Raw genomic sequence first — 18026 nt, forward strand, 5'->3', positions numbered from 1 at the left:
AAATATATAACAAATCAGAAAACCTCCCAAACAACACACACAAACTAGTTACTGTCAGCAAAAAAGATGGCAGGAAAAAGTGGGAGAGGGGAGGGTTAGAGAGCTGTTTAGGGGGGGAAAAAAAGCTGTTTAGGGAAAAACAACAACAACAACAACAACCCTTAACTGCATACTAGCAGAGTGGCTGTTTGTGGGGGGATCAGGGAGGTATCCCTAAAGAATAGAAAATAAAATGTAATAAATATTATAAAAAGAAAAAAAAAGCCCAAGCTGGTCAATGGCAAACAGGCTGCCAGTACCTAAGATGGTGGTGACCAATGGGGGGAGGAGGGAAGATAGCAGTTTGGGAGGAATCAGGTAGTGATCAGGGAGGTTGGAGGTGTCAGGTGGGGGTTATCCTTACACAGCAAATATTGCCCTGAAACTGAGCACTTTGTGGGTTACATGGGTTATTTAAGGATTGGATATGTTTAGTACAAGTATTGTTTTTTACTGTCTAAAGATCGAGGTAAGAGTCTAAAATGTTACGGTATAAATGATTCACAAGAACTATACAGTGAGTGTCTTCCATTAGCGTTGAACATTTGATTTTTTTTTAAAGTGCACCCTGCTTGTTGATTGTTCAAGAGTGAGTGCTTTGCTGGACTGACTGTTTTCGGTTTTGACATGCAAATTACGCAATTTTTAAAGAATTAAATTAGTTATAATTTTCTAACTATTATGCTTTGTATCTGGGGGCCACTGGCCAAGTGTTCTTCTTCCATGGGGCCGCTTGAGCTGAGTAAGTGCTCCAGAAACTGTATATACTAAGAACTAGTAGTAACATTTGCCCAAGTAGTAGTGCATGGTCCTGCACCCCTTTCTATATCATGCAGCCGGAACGGTAAAAAAGTTATTTTAAAATTAATATTGTTTCTGGACACTTTGAAATGGTTGCCAAGCTCCACCCACTGATGACATCACAATCTGGCCTGCATTAAAGGCTCAATAGTTACAAAAGATTCACTAGTTGGATTCAACAGACTGCCAATGCTCATTCAGCAGAGTGCATAAATGCAGCCCAGATCGTGATGTTATGAGTGGGCAGAGCTTGGCAACTATTTCAGAGTAGGCAAAAACAATATTCACTTTTTTTTTTTACTGTTACTGCTGCATAATATAGAAAGGGGTGCAGGAGGCTATTTGCAGCTTAATCTTAGGTAAGACTTTAAGATGACTGTCCCTTTAAAGCTCTTTAATGGACATTCTAATTAAAAAACGAGTTGCTAAAATTTAAAGCATGCCATTTTTGCATTGGGGAGCCTAGATAAGTATAGGTTTAACTCTCATAAATGGGTTGAACAAACAGGTAAAGTCATGTTCTGATATTGCAACTCTTGAGAAAGTTAACAACGGTAAAGCAAACAGCAGTTGTGATGGCGTAATCAGCCAATCACCAGTTGGGTCCTGCCTGGGAGCCGCAAGGTTTGCAGCTCATGAGCAAGATTTTTTTTACCTGTTTCACCCTTTTGTGGGGGTTAAACGCATAGTAATCTGGGCTAAGTATTGCAAAAATGACATGCTGTTACAAATTAGATTACGTAATTTTTGTATCAGAATGTTCACTTTAAATGCTTGCATTTGGGTAAAAGTAAAGGCATTCGAGGCAAAGCATTTGTATGTGGTGGTGTACAATACACTTCTCTCGAACCACGGACACAACATGTAATCAAAGAGAAAAAATATTAAAGTATCTATGTTCCATCAAAGAGTTCCTAAAATTATAAAGTGACTGTGGTCCTATGAGATCTGATTTGAATAAAGTTTTAATTGAATAAAAACAGAAGTCTATTACTTACGCATATAGTGATTTTTAACACTCCATGTTTGTAGTCTTTGTAAAGCTCTCTAGATTCCTCATTACACTCAATGCACCTATAAATGGGATTCGTATCTTTATCCATCTGTTTGGTCACATGGACATGAAAATCAGCAACTCTGCAATAACAATAATAAAATAAATTGTATGTAAAATATATCAATGTACATGAAACCAGCATTTTTCCTGCCTCTCCCTTGTGGTTTCTAAGCAACTGTGGTCTTAAATAATAAAACTCTTAAAAGGATATAAAACCCAAACATTTTCTTTTGTGATTCAGACAGAACATACCATTTTTAAAAAGTTTTCAATTTATTTCTATTATAAAATGTGATTCATTCTTATGGTATTTTTTGTTGAAGAGATACCTAGGTAAATGTCTGGAGCACTACGTGGCAGGAATTAGTGCTGCAATCAACTGCTGCCATATAGTGCTCCAGACACATGCACGCTCCTGAGCTTACCTCCCTGCTTTTTAACTAAAGATACCAAGAGAACAAAGAAAATTTGATAATGGAAGTAAATTAGAAAGTTGTTAACAATTGCATGCTTTATCTGAATCATGGAAGAAAGTAAACACATTGAGATGTTAATATAAAAGGATACATACTAAAACAACTTTGCAATATAGTTTCATAATGTATTTTGTCCATTTTTAAATTTAATTTATGCATCTTGTTAATGGAACTATTCATTAAAGCTTCCTTTTTGCTGCTCTCCTAGGCAGCAGTGATAGGAGACGTTTTGAGCTGTTGGAGCAACTTAGATCTTACCAAATTATACACCCAAAAACCCTGCCTGTACAGGTCTAATTTTTTATTATTACCTTGAGGTTAGTAACCATGGTTACTGATCATGAGATTATTATTTTATCTGTGATCTAGTTAAGATATCTTGAAAACCTGGTCTGTTAGTGTGCCCTAAATCAGACATCATATGAAGTTCAAATCGGCAACTACCTCTTTAAAGGGACATTAAACACTAAATACATGCTAGATAAAGTGATGCATTCAATGAAAAGATTAGTCCATGACTAACATGTAGATGTATTTTTTAAAGTTTCATTAGTTGTTTAAAAAGTGACAAAATAAGTGTAAAGTTTTAGTGTCTCTAAAACACTGGGAGCTGCCATGTTGTAACTTGTGTTACCTTCTCTGCTGTGGCCAATTAGGGTCAGTTATAAATAGGTCACTAGAGTGTGCAGCCAATGGTTGTGCTGGATTTAACAGTGTTCTGCACTTCCATTTCTAACAGGAACTGAAAATCTCACAATTTCAGAATGGAATTACAGGCAAAGAGGAAAAAATAAATAATGAAAGTATATTGCAGATTTGTTTTATATATACAATTTATCATTTTATATTACCATCTCAAAGTGTTTAATGTCCCTTTAAGAAGAAATATACACAGAGAATTGTATTTACCAGCATTGTGCCCAGAAAATAAGAAACCAAACTAGACGTTAGTGTCCAGCCATCCCTTTGTGCAGAAACAAAGTTCACACTAAGTGTAAGTGACCAGATTTAGAAACAATGTAGCCAGAAAATAAAATGTAATAGCAGGTGCAAGCTTACAGCAAATGATGATCAAAATCACCCTTATATACAGGGCATGTTGCTTCTTAAACCTAGCACTAGAAGATTATACTCTTTACTATACACATAGCACTAACCTGGTTAATAATTATTTAGATTTATGCCTATTTATTTCAATATGCTTTACATTTTACACTATTAGTATGCAATAAAAAGTGTTCTTGCATGATCTTCCCGCAGCCATCTATTTAATCCCCTAGCTAGCAAAGAATGTTGCCATATAATGTGTCGCAGATCCTCTTGTTAACCAAAGAGTTAATATTAATCTACACTTGACTAAACTAATGCCTCTGCCTTCAAATGTCCCCTAATTGCTACTACTCTCCCCAGTCCTGCCGAGACACACCCACCAGAAATGCCAACCTGACACAGGAGCACCCACCTCTTGTCTCTTCCACTGACAGCCAGCAACAGCATATCCACTTCCTAGTCCAGTGAATGGAACGCGATGTCTTATGGGATTTGTAGTCCACTTTAGGTTGTTTGTACACTGTAGACTACAAGGTAGGAACTACAGGCTCCAGGTGGCCAGGGCAGTGGGTGTGACTCATAGGCGGCGTATAGTAGTGTACACACATATACATATACACAGTAAGTGGCCAACAGGCACATTGAGGCCAGTAATGGCACCTGTCTTGAGGGCCGTGTGCGCTGTGCTTCTGCTGGTCACTCAGGGCCCTCGTAGAGGAGTAACTGGGAGCGGAGGGGACGGTAGCTTTATCTACAAGTCTTCACCTTTGGATATGAGCACAGGGCCGACTGCAGGGGGCTGCGGCGAAAGGGACTGGGAGGCTGACTCCGCCTGGGACATGGAGGAGTGCGGTGAGCACAGACCTTGTGTATTATAGTGATGTCAATATACACGATGTGTATTGTGTGTGTCTATATATATATATATATATATATATATATATATATACATACACACACACACACACACACATGATGGTCTCCAAAGTTGTAAGTAGCCTGCTGTATGAGGGCATATGATCAACTGATACAACTTTGTACTGTAAACTAAGCTATAGAGTGTACACTGTAGTGCCTAAGAAACCTATGACTAGGGGCACTAGTAAAACAGATCTGATAATCTTAAAGAAATACATTCGGCTTTTTTTTTTGTAGCCTACAAAAATACAAGAACGTTCACTTTACAAGTGCTAGAATAAGTTGTTACTATGTAACAAGACCTAAGTGTGATACCACTTTGTGGTATTCATTGTTTATTTGCTTGTGGTATGCAGCACTTTCATTGTTATTGCTAGATCATTTTACACTTACAACTGATATTATTTATAGTACATAATCCCTAAAAAAATACTTATTTTTTGTTACTGTAATTTAAATTTACGAATTAAATATTATCTAGCCCCTATTCTTTGTTTTTAAAGTGACATTGTAGTGGAAAAATGACATGCTGTAGTAATTCATTGGAGCATGTAATTGTTGAACTACTCACCATGAAATTCTATGTATTTAAAGTGAAGGCCAATTTTGACGAATTAGTGCTCAGTTTTTAATAATTCTATTAAAAACAAGGACACTTTAATTAATCAAAATTGACATTTCAAGCGTATTCTTCAACAACTTCAAAAACTTACCTTTTAACCCTGAGAGCCGCTGCAGCGCTTCCTCCGCCTGTCACAAGTCCTCTTCGCGGGTCCAAAATGACGAATCCGGCTTCATCCAATCACAGCGTTCCCTCAGGCCATGATCCCCCCGGGGGGAACGCCATGATTGAATATACCCGGATTCGTCATTTCTGATGTAAGCAGAGGCTTCTGACGGCCGGGGAAATCGATGGAGCAGTTTCAGGATTTAAAAGGTAAGTTTTTGAAGAACATGCCTGAAATGTCAATTTTGATTAATTAAAGTGCCCTTGTTTTTAATAGGATTATTAAAAACCAGGCACTAATTTTATCAAAATTGACCTTCACTTTAACTTCCACAAAGAGGATAAACACACATTAAAAAATAAATAAAAAAGTCCAGTTTGAGAGCCACAGGGAAATAGATGGTGGGCCAATAAGAATAGGCATTCACACAAACCAGCCAATCACTGGCTGTGTTCAACTCAAGAACTGCAATACTTGAGGTGTCAGAGGGCGATTTTATGTGTGTAATATCTACATAGGCCCATTCAATCATCTAAAGCTCTCTGGTCTGGAGAGATCATGTAGTATAAGAACAGCACAGAGGTGTCAGTTTAAAAATCCCTTTATTTTAGAACATGGGGATCAAAAAGAACACAACGTTTCGGGGCGGTCCCCTTAATCATGTGATGTCATAGTACAGCCTTTCACTTTCCTTTATAGCATTAACAATTCATGTGTTTAATTACTCAATTAATTAATTAACTATGCTGGTAAAGGCTGTCAAGTTTAAACAAAGTCATAAAAAACCACTTGTCATATAGAAAAAATTCCTACAAACTCTATGTATATACAATTAAATTAAAAAAGGCTCACAAAGTACCTAGTTACATAATTACAACCATTGTCTGATTTTCTTGTTACATTAGCCAAAACTGACAAAGTGATGATACATTGTAACAATCTTAATGCTTCAACCAGCAACCAACTTTGCAATGATCATGATCATCAATACTCAAATAGCAACTTATTGAATTTCTCATGAATATTAAAGAGGAACTCTCATAAAACCAAAGAGCCTCAAGGGAATTTCAATAAAAAACTGACCAATCAATCTCTTTATTAAGTCCCTTTGGTTCTAAGGTGTCTAATTTAAATATCCAAAAGACCTTGCGCCGTTTTAATAGCAAATCTCTATTGCCCCCACGTCTTGGAATATCAATTTTCTCAATTACCTGAAATCGCAATTGATTAATTTGATGTCCAAATTCCAAGAAATGTGCTGCTACAGGTGCTTTAATGTTCCCGCATCTTATGTTGCTCTTATGTTCGGTTATCCTATCCTTGATACGCCTAGATGTCTCACCGACATAGCCACGCCCACAAGGGCATTTAATCAGATAGACAACATAAGATGCGAGACATGTGTAGTGCCCATTATGTTTAAATTTATGTCCTGTTAGGGGATGAGTGAAATAAGAACCCTTAATTATTGAGCTGCAATTAATGCAGCCAAGGCATGGAAAGCATCCAACATTTTTATCACTAATATAAGTTTGTTTAGAGATTTTCCTAGCACCAATATCAGCTCTTATTAGTGTGTCCCTTAAGTTCTTATTCCTCTTAAATGCTGGCATAGGTGGAGACTTAAATTCCTCAATATCTTTCATACATTGACCCAATAGATGCCAATGTTTGCGTATTATTCTTGTTATCTGGTTACTCTCCTGACAGTATTGAGAGACAAAAGTCAATCGCTTATCCTTTTGCTTGGTACTCCTTTTAGTAGTAAGATTTTCCTTAGGTATAGCTAATACCTCTGAAGTGACTTTGTCAATCAAACTGTCAGGATAACCACGTGCCAAGAATTTAGACCCCATTTCTTTTAATCTAAGGGGAACCATATTGTCATCAGAGACAATCTTCCTAACTCTTAATAATTGACTACGTGGTAATGATGCTATAAGTGGTTGCTGGTGAGCACTGTCAAATTTCAAAAGACTGTTCCTGTCTGTTTCCTTCTGATAAATGTCTGTACAGAAACCATTACCTTGTTTCCTTACCGATACATCCAAAAAATCTATTTTACTTTCAGACCAAGTTAATTTAAATTTGATATAGGTGGTTGATCTGTTGAGTTCATCCACAAATGATACCAGGGCTCCAACGTCGCCAACCCAAACACCGAAGATATCGTCGATGTAGCGCCACACCGACGAAATTCCTCATTCTCAAATACAAATTTTTCCTCAAAGGAATTCATAAACAAATTGGCATAATTGAGTGCGACGTTGGAGCCCATGGCTGTCCCCTGCAGTTGCAAGAAAAAAGAATCCTCAAATAGAAAGTAGTTGTTATACAACACAATCCCTAGTAATTGCATAAGAAAATGGATTTGTCCTTCAGTATACAAGCCACTGGTATACAATACTGTTCTAGTAGCCCCCAAGCCACTCTCATGAGTGATAGAAGTATAAAGACTGGTGACGTCTAGAGAGTATAGAATAAACTTATCAGTGTACATCTGCAAATTACCCAACTTATCCAAGAAATCACCAGTATCCTTAATGAAAGTGCTGGACTGTTCTACATGTGGGCGTAGAATTTTATCTAGGAAAACTGCAATCTTAGAAAAAATTGAACCAGTCCCTGCCACAATAGGCCGACCAGGTGGCTTATTGAGGGATTTGTGTATTTTTGGTAGTGCATAAAAAACAGGTGTTATAGGGTCCTGCACTACCAAAATTTTTGCCGCATCTTTATTAATAACACCATATTTCAATGCATTATCAACTACAACTTTAATCTTTTTTGCAATCTTTAGCACAGGGTTAAATTCAATTCTCTTATACACTTTATCATCATTTAATTGTGAATAAATCTCACTCCTGTAGTCCTGTAAATTTAACACCACAGTGGCACCGCCCTTGTCCGCTGCTTTTAGGACAATCTCATGTCTATTGCTCAATCCTTTCAGGGCTTGATGTTCCACAGTGGTGAAATTTACAGGACCCACCTTTCTGGACATGCATGGTTTCTGTAACTTATTTCTTAATTTGGCAACATCGTTGAGGACCAAGTTCTCAAAAGTCTCAATCCCATAGTGTGTATTACTTGGAAAGAAGGAACTCTTATTATATAGTCCAAGTCTCTTTATGTTTAAACCAGTATTAGGACAGACAGTAGAAACCTCACCTCCTGTTGTCTTGACAAATTTGTTATGCCAATGTTTGAGTCTCACCGTCCTAAAAAACTTGTGTAGGTCTTGATATAGTGTGAAAAAGTCACAAGATTTGGTCGGGCAAAATGACAGTCCTTTTTGTAATACCTTGTGCTCTGTCTCCGTTAATACCTGGTCAGAGATGTTCACCACTAGGTTTCCTTCTTCTTCTGTACAGACATTTATCAGAAGGAAACAGACAGGAACAGTCTTTTGAAATTTGACAGTGCTCACCAGCAACCACTTATAGCATCATTACCACGTAGTCAATTATTAAGAGTTAGGAAGATTGTCTCTGATGACAATATGGTTCCCCTTAGATTAAAAGAAATGGGGTCTAAATTCTTGGCACGTGGTTATCCTGACAGTTTGATTGACAAAGTCACTTCAGAGGTATTAGCTATACCTAAGGAAAATCTTACTACTAAAAGGAGTACCAAGCAAAAGGATAAGCGATTGACTTTTGTCTCTCAATACTGTCAGGAGAGTAACCAGATAACAAGAATTATACGCAAACATTGGCATCTATTGGGTCAATGTATGAAAGATATTGAGGAATTTAAGTCTCCACCTATGCCAGCATTTAAGCGGAATAAGAACTTAAGGGACACACTAATAAGCGCTGATATTGGCGCTAGGAAAATCTCTAAACAAACTGATATTAGTGATAAAAATGTTGGATGCTTTCCATGCCTTGGCTGCATTAATTGCAGCTCAATAATTAAGGGTTCTTATTTCACTCATCCCCTAACAGGACATAAATTTAAACATAATGGGCACTACACATGTCTCGCATCTTATGTTGTCTATCTGATTAAATGCCCTTGTGGGCGTGGCTATGTCAGTGAGACGTCTAGGCGTATCAAGGATAGGATAACCGAACATAAGAGCAACATAAGATGCGGGAACATTAAAGCACCTGTAGCAGCACATTTCTTGGAATTTGGACATCAAATTAATCAATTGCGATTTCAGGTAATTGAGAAAATTGATATTCCAAGACCTGGGGGCAATAGAGATTTGCTATTAAAACGGCGCAAGGTCTTTTGGATATTTAAATTAGACACCTTAGAACCAAAGGGACTTAATAAAGAGATTGATTGGTCAGTTTTTTATTGAAATTCCCTTGAGGCTCTTTGGTTTTATGAGAGTTCCTCTTTAATATTCATGAGAAATTCAATAAGTTGCTATTTGAGTATTGATGATCATGATCATTGCAAAGTTGGTTGCTGGTTGAAGCATTAAGATTGTTACAATGTATCATCACTTTGTCAGTTTTGGCTAATGTAACAAGAAAATCAGACAATGGTTGTAATTATGTAACTAGGTACTTTGTGAGCCTTTTTTAATTTAATTGTATATACATAGAGTTTGTAGGAATTTTTTCTATATGACAAGTGGTTTTTTATGACTTTGTTTAAACTTGACAGCCTTTACCAGCATAGTAAATTAATTAATTGAGTAATTAAACACATGAATTGTTAATGCTATAAAGGAAATTGAAAGGCTGTACTATGACATCACATGATTAAGGGGACCGCCCCGAAACGTTGTGTTCTTTTTGATCCCCATGTTCTAAAATAAAGGGATTTTTAACCTGACACCTCTGTGCTGTTCTTATGATTTGATAGTGGGCTTGGCAGTGGCCCACGGATGTGTCAGCTCCTCTGGTTATAGTGCTGGTTCCTGTTAGGATTTTGAGATCATGTAGTATGCCTTGTTAGTACTACAAGAACCCTCCAATAAATTATATTAAAGTTAATATAAAGTTTAATGATAAAGTGCCTGGTTTTTAATAATACTATTAACAGGGGCACTTTCATTCATTTTTTTTTTAAATTTAAATTCTTACCTTTTTCCTTATGACTGCAGACTGGCGATCTTCCTCCCGCAGCTCCTGCTGTACTAAGCACAGCAGTGACGAATCCGACCTCCAATTATTGTGCGTACCCCAAGGCATTCAGCTTGTGAGGCCACACAATGAATGGAGGAAGCCGGATTTGTCATCAATATGCTAAAGGGACACTGAACCCAAATTTTTTCTTTCGTGATTCAGATAGAGCATGACATTTTAAGCAACTTTCTAATTTACTCCTATTATCAAATTTTCTTCATTCTCTTGCTATCTTTATTTGAAATGCAAGAATGTCAGTTTAGATGCTGGCCAATTTTTGGTGAACAACCTGGGTTGTTCTCGCTGATTAGTGGATTTGAAGGAGAGACACATAAATTATAATATACAGTCAAAAAAACAAAACAAAAAAACAAAGGTTCTCCTTGATCTCTCTCCATGCCGGCAAGATTTTGATCTTCAGACTCTAGTGCAACAATATGATTTAGAAATAAACTAGAGCATGTCATTTTCCCCGACAATGTCACAAAATAAAAAAAAATCTTCATAAATTTTAATGACAATATTTACTGTTAAGATAAATACATTTCTAGTCTTTCTTATAAAAAAAAAATCCATTCAATGCATTACCTAAAATAAGTCTGCAAAATCTGCATTTGTTTAGCTAAAAATTACAGTTGAATGTGGTCTTTCTGCCGGTGCCCCTAATTCTCTCCTAGCCGTATTTATTTATTTAAAGGGACATGACACCCCCAATTTTTCTTTCATGATACAGATAGAGTACTGCAGGTCCTGAGTGGAAACTAAGGCTTATCCATTTAGCAGCGCTAGTTACACAGCTGTGTTGTGTGACTAGGACTACTGATTAAATTAGCAACAGTTTCCTCTAGGGACCAACAGTGCTCTGCAGGTCTTGATTGTTACTTCTACTGTGTGTTTAACCCTTTTGCAGGGCTTGAACACACAGTAGTGCAGAGTCAATAGCCTTAAAATTACATGCAAGTAGTTGTGTGTTTTATTATGACCTTTTAAATTTAGTAACAATACCTTCTACCTAATAGAAGGCAACTGCCACTCAAAATCTTTTTACTCTGCTTGCTAACAGTGAGCTGTTGTAGCACCATATGTAAGCACACTACCGGATAATAAATAAATAAAAAAAAAACTGTGGCAAGCAGTGTGGCTTGGTTATTTTTATCTAAACAAATACAGAGTTTACAGGTTTCTACAGACTTTTTTTCTTTTTTTTTTTTTTATTGTAGGTTATTTCTCCTGAGGATTACATTAAAGGGGCAGTCAACTCCAAAATTGTTATTGTTTAAAAAGATAGATAATCCCTTAATTACCCATTCCCCAGTTTTGCTCAGAAAACATGGTTATATTAATATATGTTTAACCTCTGTGATTACCTTGTATCTAAGCCTCTTTTGACAGCCCCCTTATCACATTGCTATTTTTTGTATTTATTAATTATCTATTGACTTGCATTTTAGCTAATTAGTGCAGTGTCATGCATACCTCAGTGGGAGAGAGCACAATATTATCTATATGGCACACATGAATTAGCAGTGTCTTGTGAAAAGCTAATAAAAAAGCATGTGTGTAGACTGTCCCTTTAATGCAAATTGTTATCTATTGTTGACTGTCAGAACTGGAGACTTGCACACAGGTCAGCACCGCCAATCTTACTGAGGGCTACAGCTCTTTTCATGAATGTGGCGTTTCCTTTGAACTTTTGTTGTTGGTACTTCAAAATGCTACCCCCTTGTGTGCCTTTTTCATTGTGTGATGTAGAAGCTGTATGTTTTTGTTTTGTAATGCATTAAAAAAATCTTTTGACATCTTTGGGTTCAGGATATAATACGTTTTATAACATTTGCAAATGCAATTGGTTCTAAACTTTATAGGAACAATGTACTGTATATTATGAACAGCATAAGAGTATGAGTGACTTCATTCATCATGCGGACAACTATTTACAGAATATACTTTCAACCATTCTAGATTAGTCATACTAAGGGGGCGATTTATTAAGCTGAGGCGGACATCAGACCCCTGCCACCCTACCATTTCGCCTGAAGGCTCGCGCGGAAACAGTTACATTGTTAAATCGGCCCCAAAGTGCGCATGTGTGGGGAATCGTATACATTCTCAGCCTTTCTACCTAGGTAGCTGTCCATGGTTGGCATGTAAATGTCTTAGATTTCAAGCTTAAAGGATTACTTTCTGTTATAATTTTTAAGCTAAACAACTAACATATTAAAGTTAATAAACATTAATTAAAACCTACTGACCTATATTTTCTCCAAAACGAAGTTTCATAACGTTCTAAAAGTTATCCTGCCCACTATTTTCAGCACTGCATGTTCAAAATACTTAAAGCAATAACTTTGTGTTTAAACCGCCATTTTGAAACCTAGGTATTGTAAACGGATTGGTACAGAGCAAAGGATACCCATGGAGTGGGTTTGGAAAACAATTAAATTTGCAGACAAGATTTCTGACATACGGTAGAGATATGTTAATGAAATGCTATTGATAAAAAGCGTATTTGGGGTAGTTAGTTAGTTAGTAACAGGCATAGAAAATATTTACTTACAGTGACCCTTTAAACTTTGGTTTACAAACAGATATAAGATAAGGAATGTGATCTGATATATTAAAATCGGCTATTTCATATAAACATATAAACCTAAATAATGTAATTTCTCATACATTTTATACCCTGCAGCTGGTGTAACAAGTCATTGAAAATACATTGGAGGAAAAACAATTTTACAGTATACTTTCCTTGTTGGAAAATGAGAGAAAATAAAAAAAAATTGAAGGTCTTTACAAAAATATTGTTCTATGATCCGTGTGTACATTATGGGTTGCAAACACTGTTACCATAGAGTGCTCAATAGACATTTGTTTATTTAGGGAGAAAACAAATGAACAAACACAACATTCAGTTGCTCATTTATTTGTTCTAATACAGAAACATATTATCATAGATATTAATAAGTGCTGCATTTATTAATTTGTTTCGTTCTGTTAATGAACCAATGTTGGGCAAAATATTTAATCTTCCAACAAATTGTTTGCGCATCTACAGCTCACTCAGTAGTGTTTTTAGCATTGTTCTACACATAGTGTTCTAGTTACGTGCTCTCTGCATAGCCTGCTACACTGAATCGTAAATATTTAGTTTTGTCGTCCAAATTCCTTTTTTTTTTTTTTTTTTAAATTAAAAAAAAGCAAAGAAGTCAGAATTAAACATTTTATGATTCAGAGCAGGCAGTAAAAAAAAATACATCTATTATCAAATTTTAACTTTTTTTTTTTTTTTTTTTTTTTTTTCCTCTTGGTATTCTTTGTAACTTATTTTTCATCACAGCATACTGAGGTAGGTTGATTAGCGTGCTTGTGTCTTGCACACTGAATTGCAGCAATGTTTGCAACAATGGTTCATAAAAATGTTATACATATAAGGCTAAAGATATTTGCACGCTTCTGAGCTTACCTGTGTATAACATTATTCAACCACTGCTTCCACATAGTGCTTAATGGGACAGTAAACACCTTGAGATTTTTATGCATAATGAAGCAATGCTGAAATATATGTTCATTATTTATTTTGCTCCCTTTTCATGTAATTTTAGCTCTGAAAATTAAGCTATTTCTAATTCTCAGAACTTGTAATGCACCCTGTGGACTTATCAAGGCCGAGCCTGCTAGATATATATCCCTAATTGGCTTTATCAGCTAACTGCAAAACAATTAATTTACTAATAACTTTATGCCCAGGAAATAAGACTTGTCTGAAGACTAAAGCACAAATTGGCTCGTCCAAATTAGGGAAATGGTGGGTGGAAAAATAACTGCAGTGAAAAAAGTATGTTAATTTGTTTTAAAAATGTTATGATTTGGCTGATATGATGTTCTATAGCAACACAACAGAAATGTATTTTAATTACAAGGTATTTACTGTCCCTTTAAGGCACATGCAGGAATTAGACAAAGACTGTATGTAAGGAGTGAATGAAAAATCAAGTGTGACCTCAAGGTATCAGGTGTTATGCTATAATAGACATTTATAGAATGTTGGGGGGGGGGGGTTAACATTTTGGGAGATAGAGAGATTTAGCTTTCTTCTCCCCTAACACTGAGCTTCTTAACATAGGGAGAGGACATCCCTGATGTAATATTAGAAATTCAGTTAGTGACACGAGTTGGCAAGGAAGGGGATAGGTCTGGTACAGAGAAGTAGGTTTGGGTGTCATCAACATACAAATTATACTAAAACTCATGGAACTGTATTAAGGAACCTAAGGATGAAGTATAGATTGAGAACGGGTCCAACAACAGAGGCCTTATAGAAAGTGGTAAAGGGGCAGATGATATGCTAGAGAAGGATACACTATAGTTAGACAGGTAGAAGGAGAACCACAAGATGACTGTGTCACAACCGCCAAAGGATTGGGGGGTTGGGGCAAGAAAGGTTGGTCAACAGTATCAAAGGCTGCAGACAGATTGAGATGGATTAATAGACAGAAATGGCTTTTAGATTTCGCTGTAAGTAGGTAATTTAGTGACCTTAAAGGATTCAGAAAGTTTTAATTTTGGCATATAATTAAATTATCACAAACCAATCTACACAATTTAACTATCAAAATTTACCCACTTTGACCTTTAAAACGAGCGTTGTAAGCGTAATAAAACGATATATTTTATTTGACAAAAAACGTCAGCCAAACCCCCTTTTATGGTGCCTTCAATACAAAAACCTGTCTCCAATCACAATGCATTTTCGTGGATATCATTAACGCATTGTTTCGTCACCCGGCGCATGCGCAATACAATCCAGGGTTTCATGCATACGCAGATTGCCGCTCTGATTCCTCGGTCTGCTGGTTCAGAGGAAAGTGATGTATAGGATGACGTGTTAGATCGCGCATGCGTAGTATGGAAGAAATCGGCCATCTTGATAACTCAGGTTATCGTGAATGATTATTCAAACTACAGCGTATAACGCAGGGTTTGGAATTCAATTCATTTTAGCAGCATAATATTCAGAGAACGGTAATAATATGACAAGCAAAGCCAATTACAAATATCATTGTCAAAGATGGATAGAGAGATTTAAGACAAGTTTTTTCAAACGTTTAGTGTCCCTTTGATGATTGCAGTCTCTGGGGAGTGTTAGGGGTGAAATCCAGATTGCAATGTATCAAGTAGGGCATTTTATGCAAAGAAATGTGATAGACTAGCTATATACTATTTACTAGCCTTTCCAGTTTTGAGTCAAGGGGGAGTAAGGAAATAGGACGGTAGTTGGATCGAGAGAAGTGTTTTTGTTTTTTGTAAATGCAAGCTTAAAGGGACAGTCTACACCGAATTTGTATTGTTTAAAAAGATAGTTAATCCCTTTGTTACCCATTCCCCAGTTTTGCATAACCTACACAGTTATAGTAATATATGTTTTAACCTCTGTGATTGCCTTGTATCTAAGCCTCTGCATGCAGTTTACCCAATCAGTGCAGACTCCTAAATAACTCCACAAGTAAGCACAATGGTATCTATATGACACACAAGAACTGGTACTGTCTAACTGTGAAAAACTTTCAAAATACTCTGAGCTAAGAGGCGGTTTTCAACGGTTTAGAAACCAGTTTGAGCCTACCTAGGTTTAGCTTTTCAAAAATACCATCAAGGGAACAAAGAAAATTTAATGATAAAAGTTAATTGGAAAGTTCCATGCCCTATCTGAATCATGAAAGTTTAATTTTAACTAGACTGTCCCTTTAATTTGAAAATTTACATTGTGTTACATAATCAATAAGTTTTGGTATAAGTAAACAAAGCAGTTTCTTAGGTGGCCTCGAGGGAGACTTTCCGTGAGAAGCGAGTCTGTTGAGTTCTATAGTCCAGTATGTCAAAGGAAAGTTTATGGTTTTTGGACCCCAGAGGGGGCCAAGTAAGTATATCTGGATTCCATTTCTGGGGAAGTGCCCTCTATTGCCACAAACATACAGGGAGTGCAGAATTATTAGGCAAGTTGTATTTTTGAGGATTAATTTTATTATTGAACAACAACCATGTTCTCAATGAACCCAAAAAACTCATTAATATCAAAGCTGAATAGTTTTGGAAGTAGTTTTTAGTTTGTTTTTAGTTATAGCTATTTTAGGGGGATATCTGTGTGTGCAGGTGACTATTACTGTGCATAATTATTGGGCAACTTAACAAAAAACAAATATATACCCATTTCAATTATTTATTTTTACCAGTGAAACCAATATTAACATCTCAACATTCACAAATATACATTTCTGACATTCAAAAACAAATCAGTGACCAATATAACCACCTTTCTTTGCAAGGACACTCAAAAGCCTGCCATCCATGGATTCTGTCAGTGTTTTGATCTGTTCACCATCAACATTGCGTGCAGCAGCAACCACAGCCTCCCAGACACTGTTCAGAGAGGTTTACTGTTTTCCCTCCTTGTAAATCTCACATTTGATGATGGACCACAGGTTCTCAATGGGGTTCAGATCAGGTGAACAAGGAGGCCATGTCATTAGATTTTCTTCTTTTATACCCTTTCTTGCCAGCCACGCTGTGGAGTACTTGGACGCGTGTGATGGAGCATTGTCCTGCATGAAAATCATGTTTTTCTTGAAGGATGCAGACTTCTTCCTGTACCACTGCTTGAAGAAGGTGTCTTCCAGAAACTGGCAGTAGGACTGGGAGTTGAGCTTGACTCCATCCTCAACCCAAAAAGGCCCCACAAGCTCATCTTTGATGATACCAGCCCAAATCAGTACTCCACCTCCACCTTGCTGGCGTCTGAGTCGGACTGGAGCTCTCTGCCCTTTACCAATCCAGCCACGGGCCCATCCATCTGGCCCATCAAGACTCACTCTCATTTCATCAGTCCATAAAACCTTAGAAAAATCAGTCTTGAGATATTTCTTGGCCCAGTCTTGACGTTTCAGCTTGTGTGTCTTGTTCAGTGGTGGTCGTCTTTCAGCCTTTCTTACCTTGGCCATGTCTCTGAGTATTGCACACCTTGTGCTTTTGGGCACTCCAGTGATGTTGCAGCTCTGAAATATGGCCAAACTGGTGGCATCTTGGCAGCTGCACGCTTGACTTTTCTCAGTTCATGGGCAGTTATTTTGCGCCTTGGTTTTTCCACACGCTTCTTGCGACCCTGTTGACTATTTTGATTGAAACGCTTGATTGTTCGATGATCACGCTTCAGAAGCTTTGCAATTTTAAGAGTGCTGAATCCCTCTGCAAGATATCTCACTATTTTTGACTTTTCTGAGCCTGTCAAGTCCTTCTTTTGACCCATTTTGCCAAAAGAAAAGGAAGTTGCCTAATAATTATGCACACCTGATATAGGGTGTTGATGTCATTAGACCACACCCCTTCTCATTACAGAGATGCACATCACCTAATATGCTTAATTGGTAGTAGGCTTTCGAGCCTATACAGCTTGGAGTAAGACAACATGCATAAAGAGGATGATGTGGTCAAAATACTCATTTGCCTAATAATTCTGCACTCCCTGTATGTATCTGTCTATTACACACTCTACTGCATCTACTTATGACTCTACTGCATTATTGGTACCTTAAACATCCAATCAGGATGGTAGTCTCTGGAACTGCAATTGAGCGTGCATCTGCACACACATTCACTTTATTTCCCACCTTCGTTTTGGCAAATTTACTGTGAAATCTCACAAGATGACAGCAATCATGCCGATGTCTGTCAAAGGAGTAGCTGAAGATTAACTGCTCACAGAGCACTTTACTCTGGTCATCTGAGGTCATTTTGAGGTGAAATATTTAAATAAAAATTTATCTTAATATTTCCTACTATTTTTTTATTACAGGCATACTGCATAACTTTCAGT

At 36.9% G+C, this 18026-nt stretch overlaps 2 protein-coding genes across 2 annotated transcripts in view; one reads left to right on the forward strand and one right to left on the reverse strand.

Annotated features, from left to right (window-relative positions):
• The window catches only part of ARV1 (ARV1 homolog, fatty acid homeostasis modulator), a 115570-nt gene extending 111676 nt beyond the window's left edge, over positions 1 to 3894 (reverse strand). The window contains exons 1-2 of the mRNA XM_053711896.1: positions 3836 to 3894; positions 1839 to 1977 (exon numbers count right to left, since the gene is read on the reverse strand). Coding sequence (XP_053567871.1) covers positions 1839 to 1977; positions 3836 to 3870 — 174 coding nt within the window. The 5' untranslated portion in view covers positions 3871 to 3894. The remainder of the gene's footprint in view (positions 1 to 1838; positions 1978 to 3835) is intronic.
• A 112-nt stretch (positions 3895 to 4006) lies between these two features.
• TTC13 (tetratricopeptide repeat domain 13) overlaps positions 4007 to 18026 on the forward strand; it is a 259316-nt gene continuing 245296 nt past the window's right edge. Inside the window, 1 exon segment of the mRNA XM_053711897.1 lies at positions 4007 to 4275. Coding sequence (XP_053567872.1) covers positions 4077 to 4275 — 199 coding nt within the window. The 5' untranslated portion in view covers positions 4007 to 4076.

The sequence above is a fragment of the Bombina bombina genome, chromosome 4 (assembly GCF_027579735.1).
Source record: "Bombina bombina isolate aBomBom1 chromosome 4, aBomBom1.pri, whole genome shotgun sequence".
In the NCBI taxonomy this organism is placed as follows: Eukaryota; Metazoa; Chordata; class Amphibia; order Anura; family Bombinatoridae; genus Bombina; species Bombina bombina.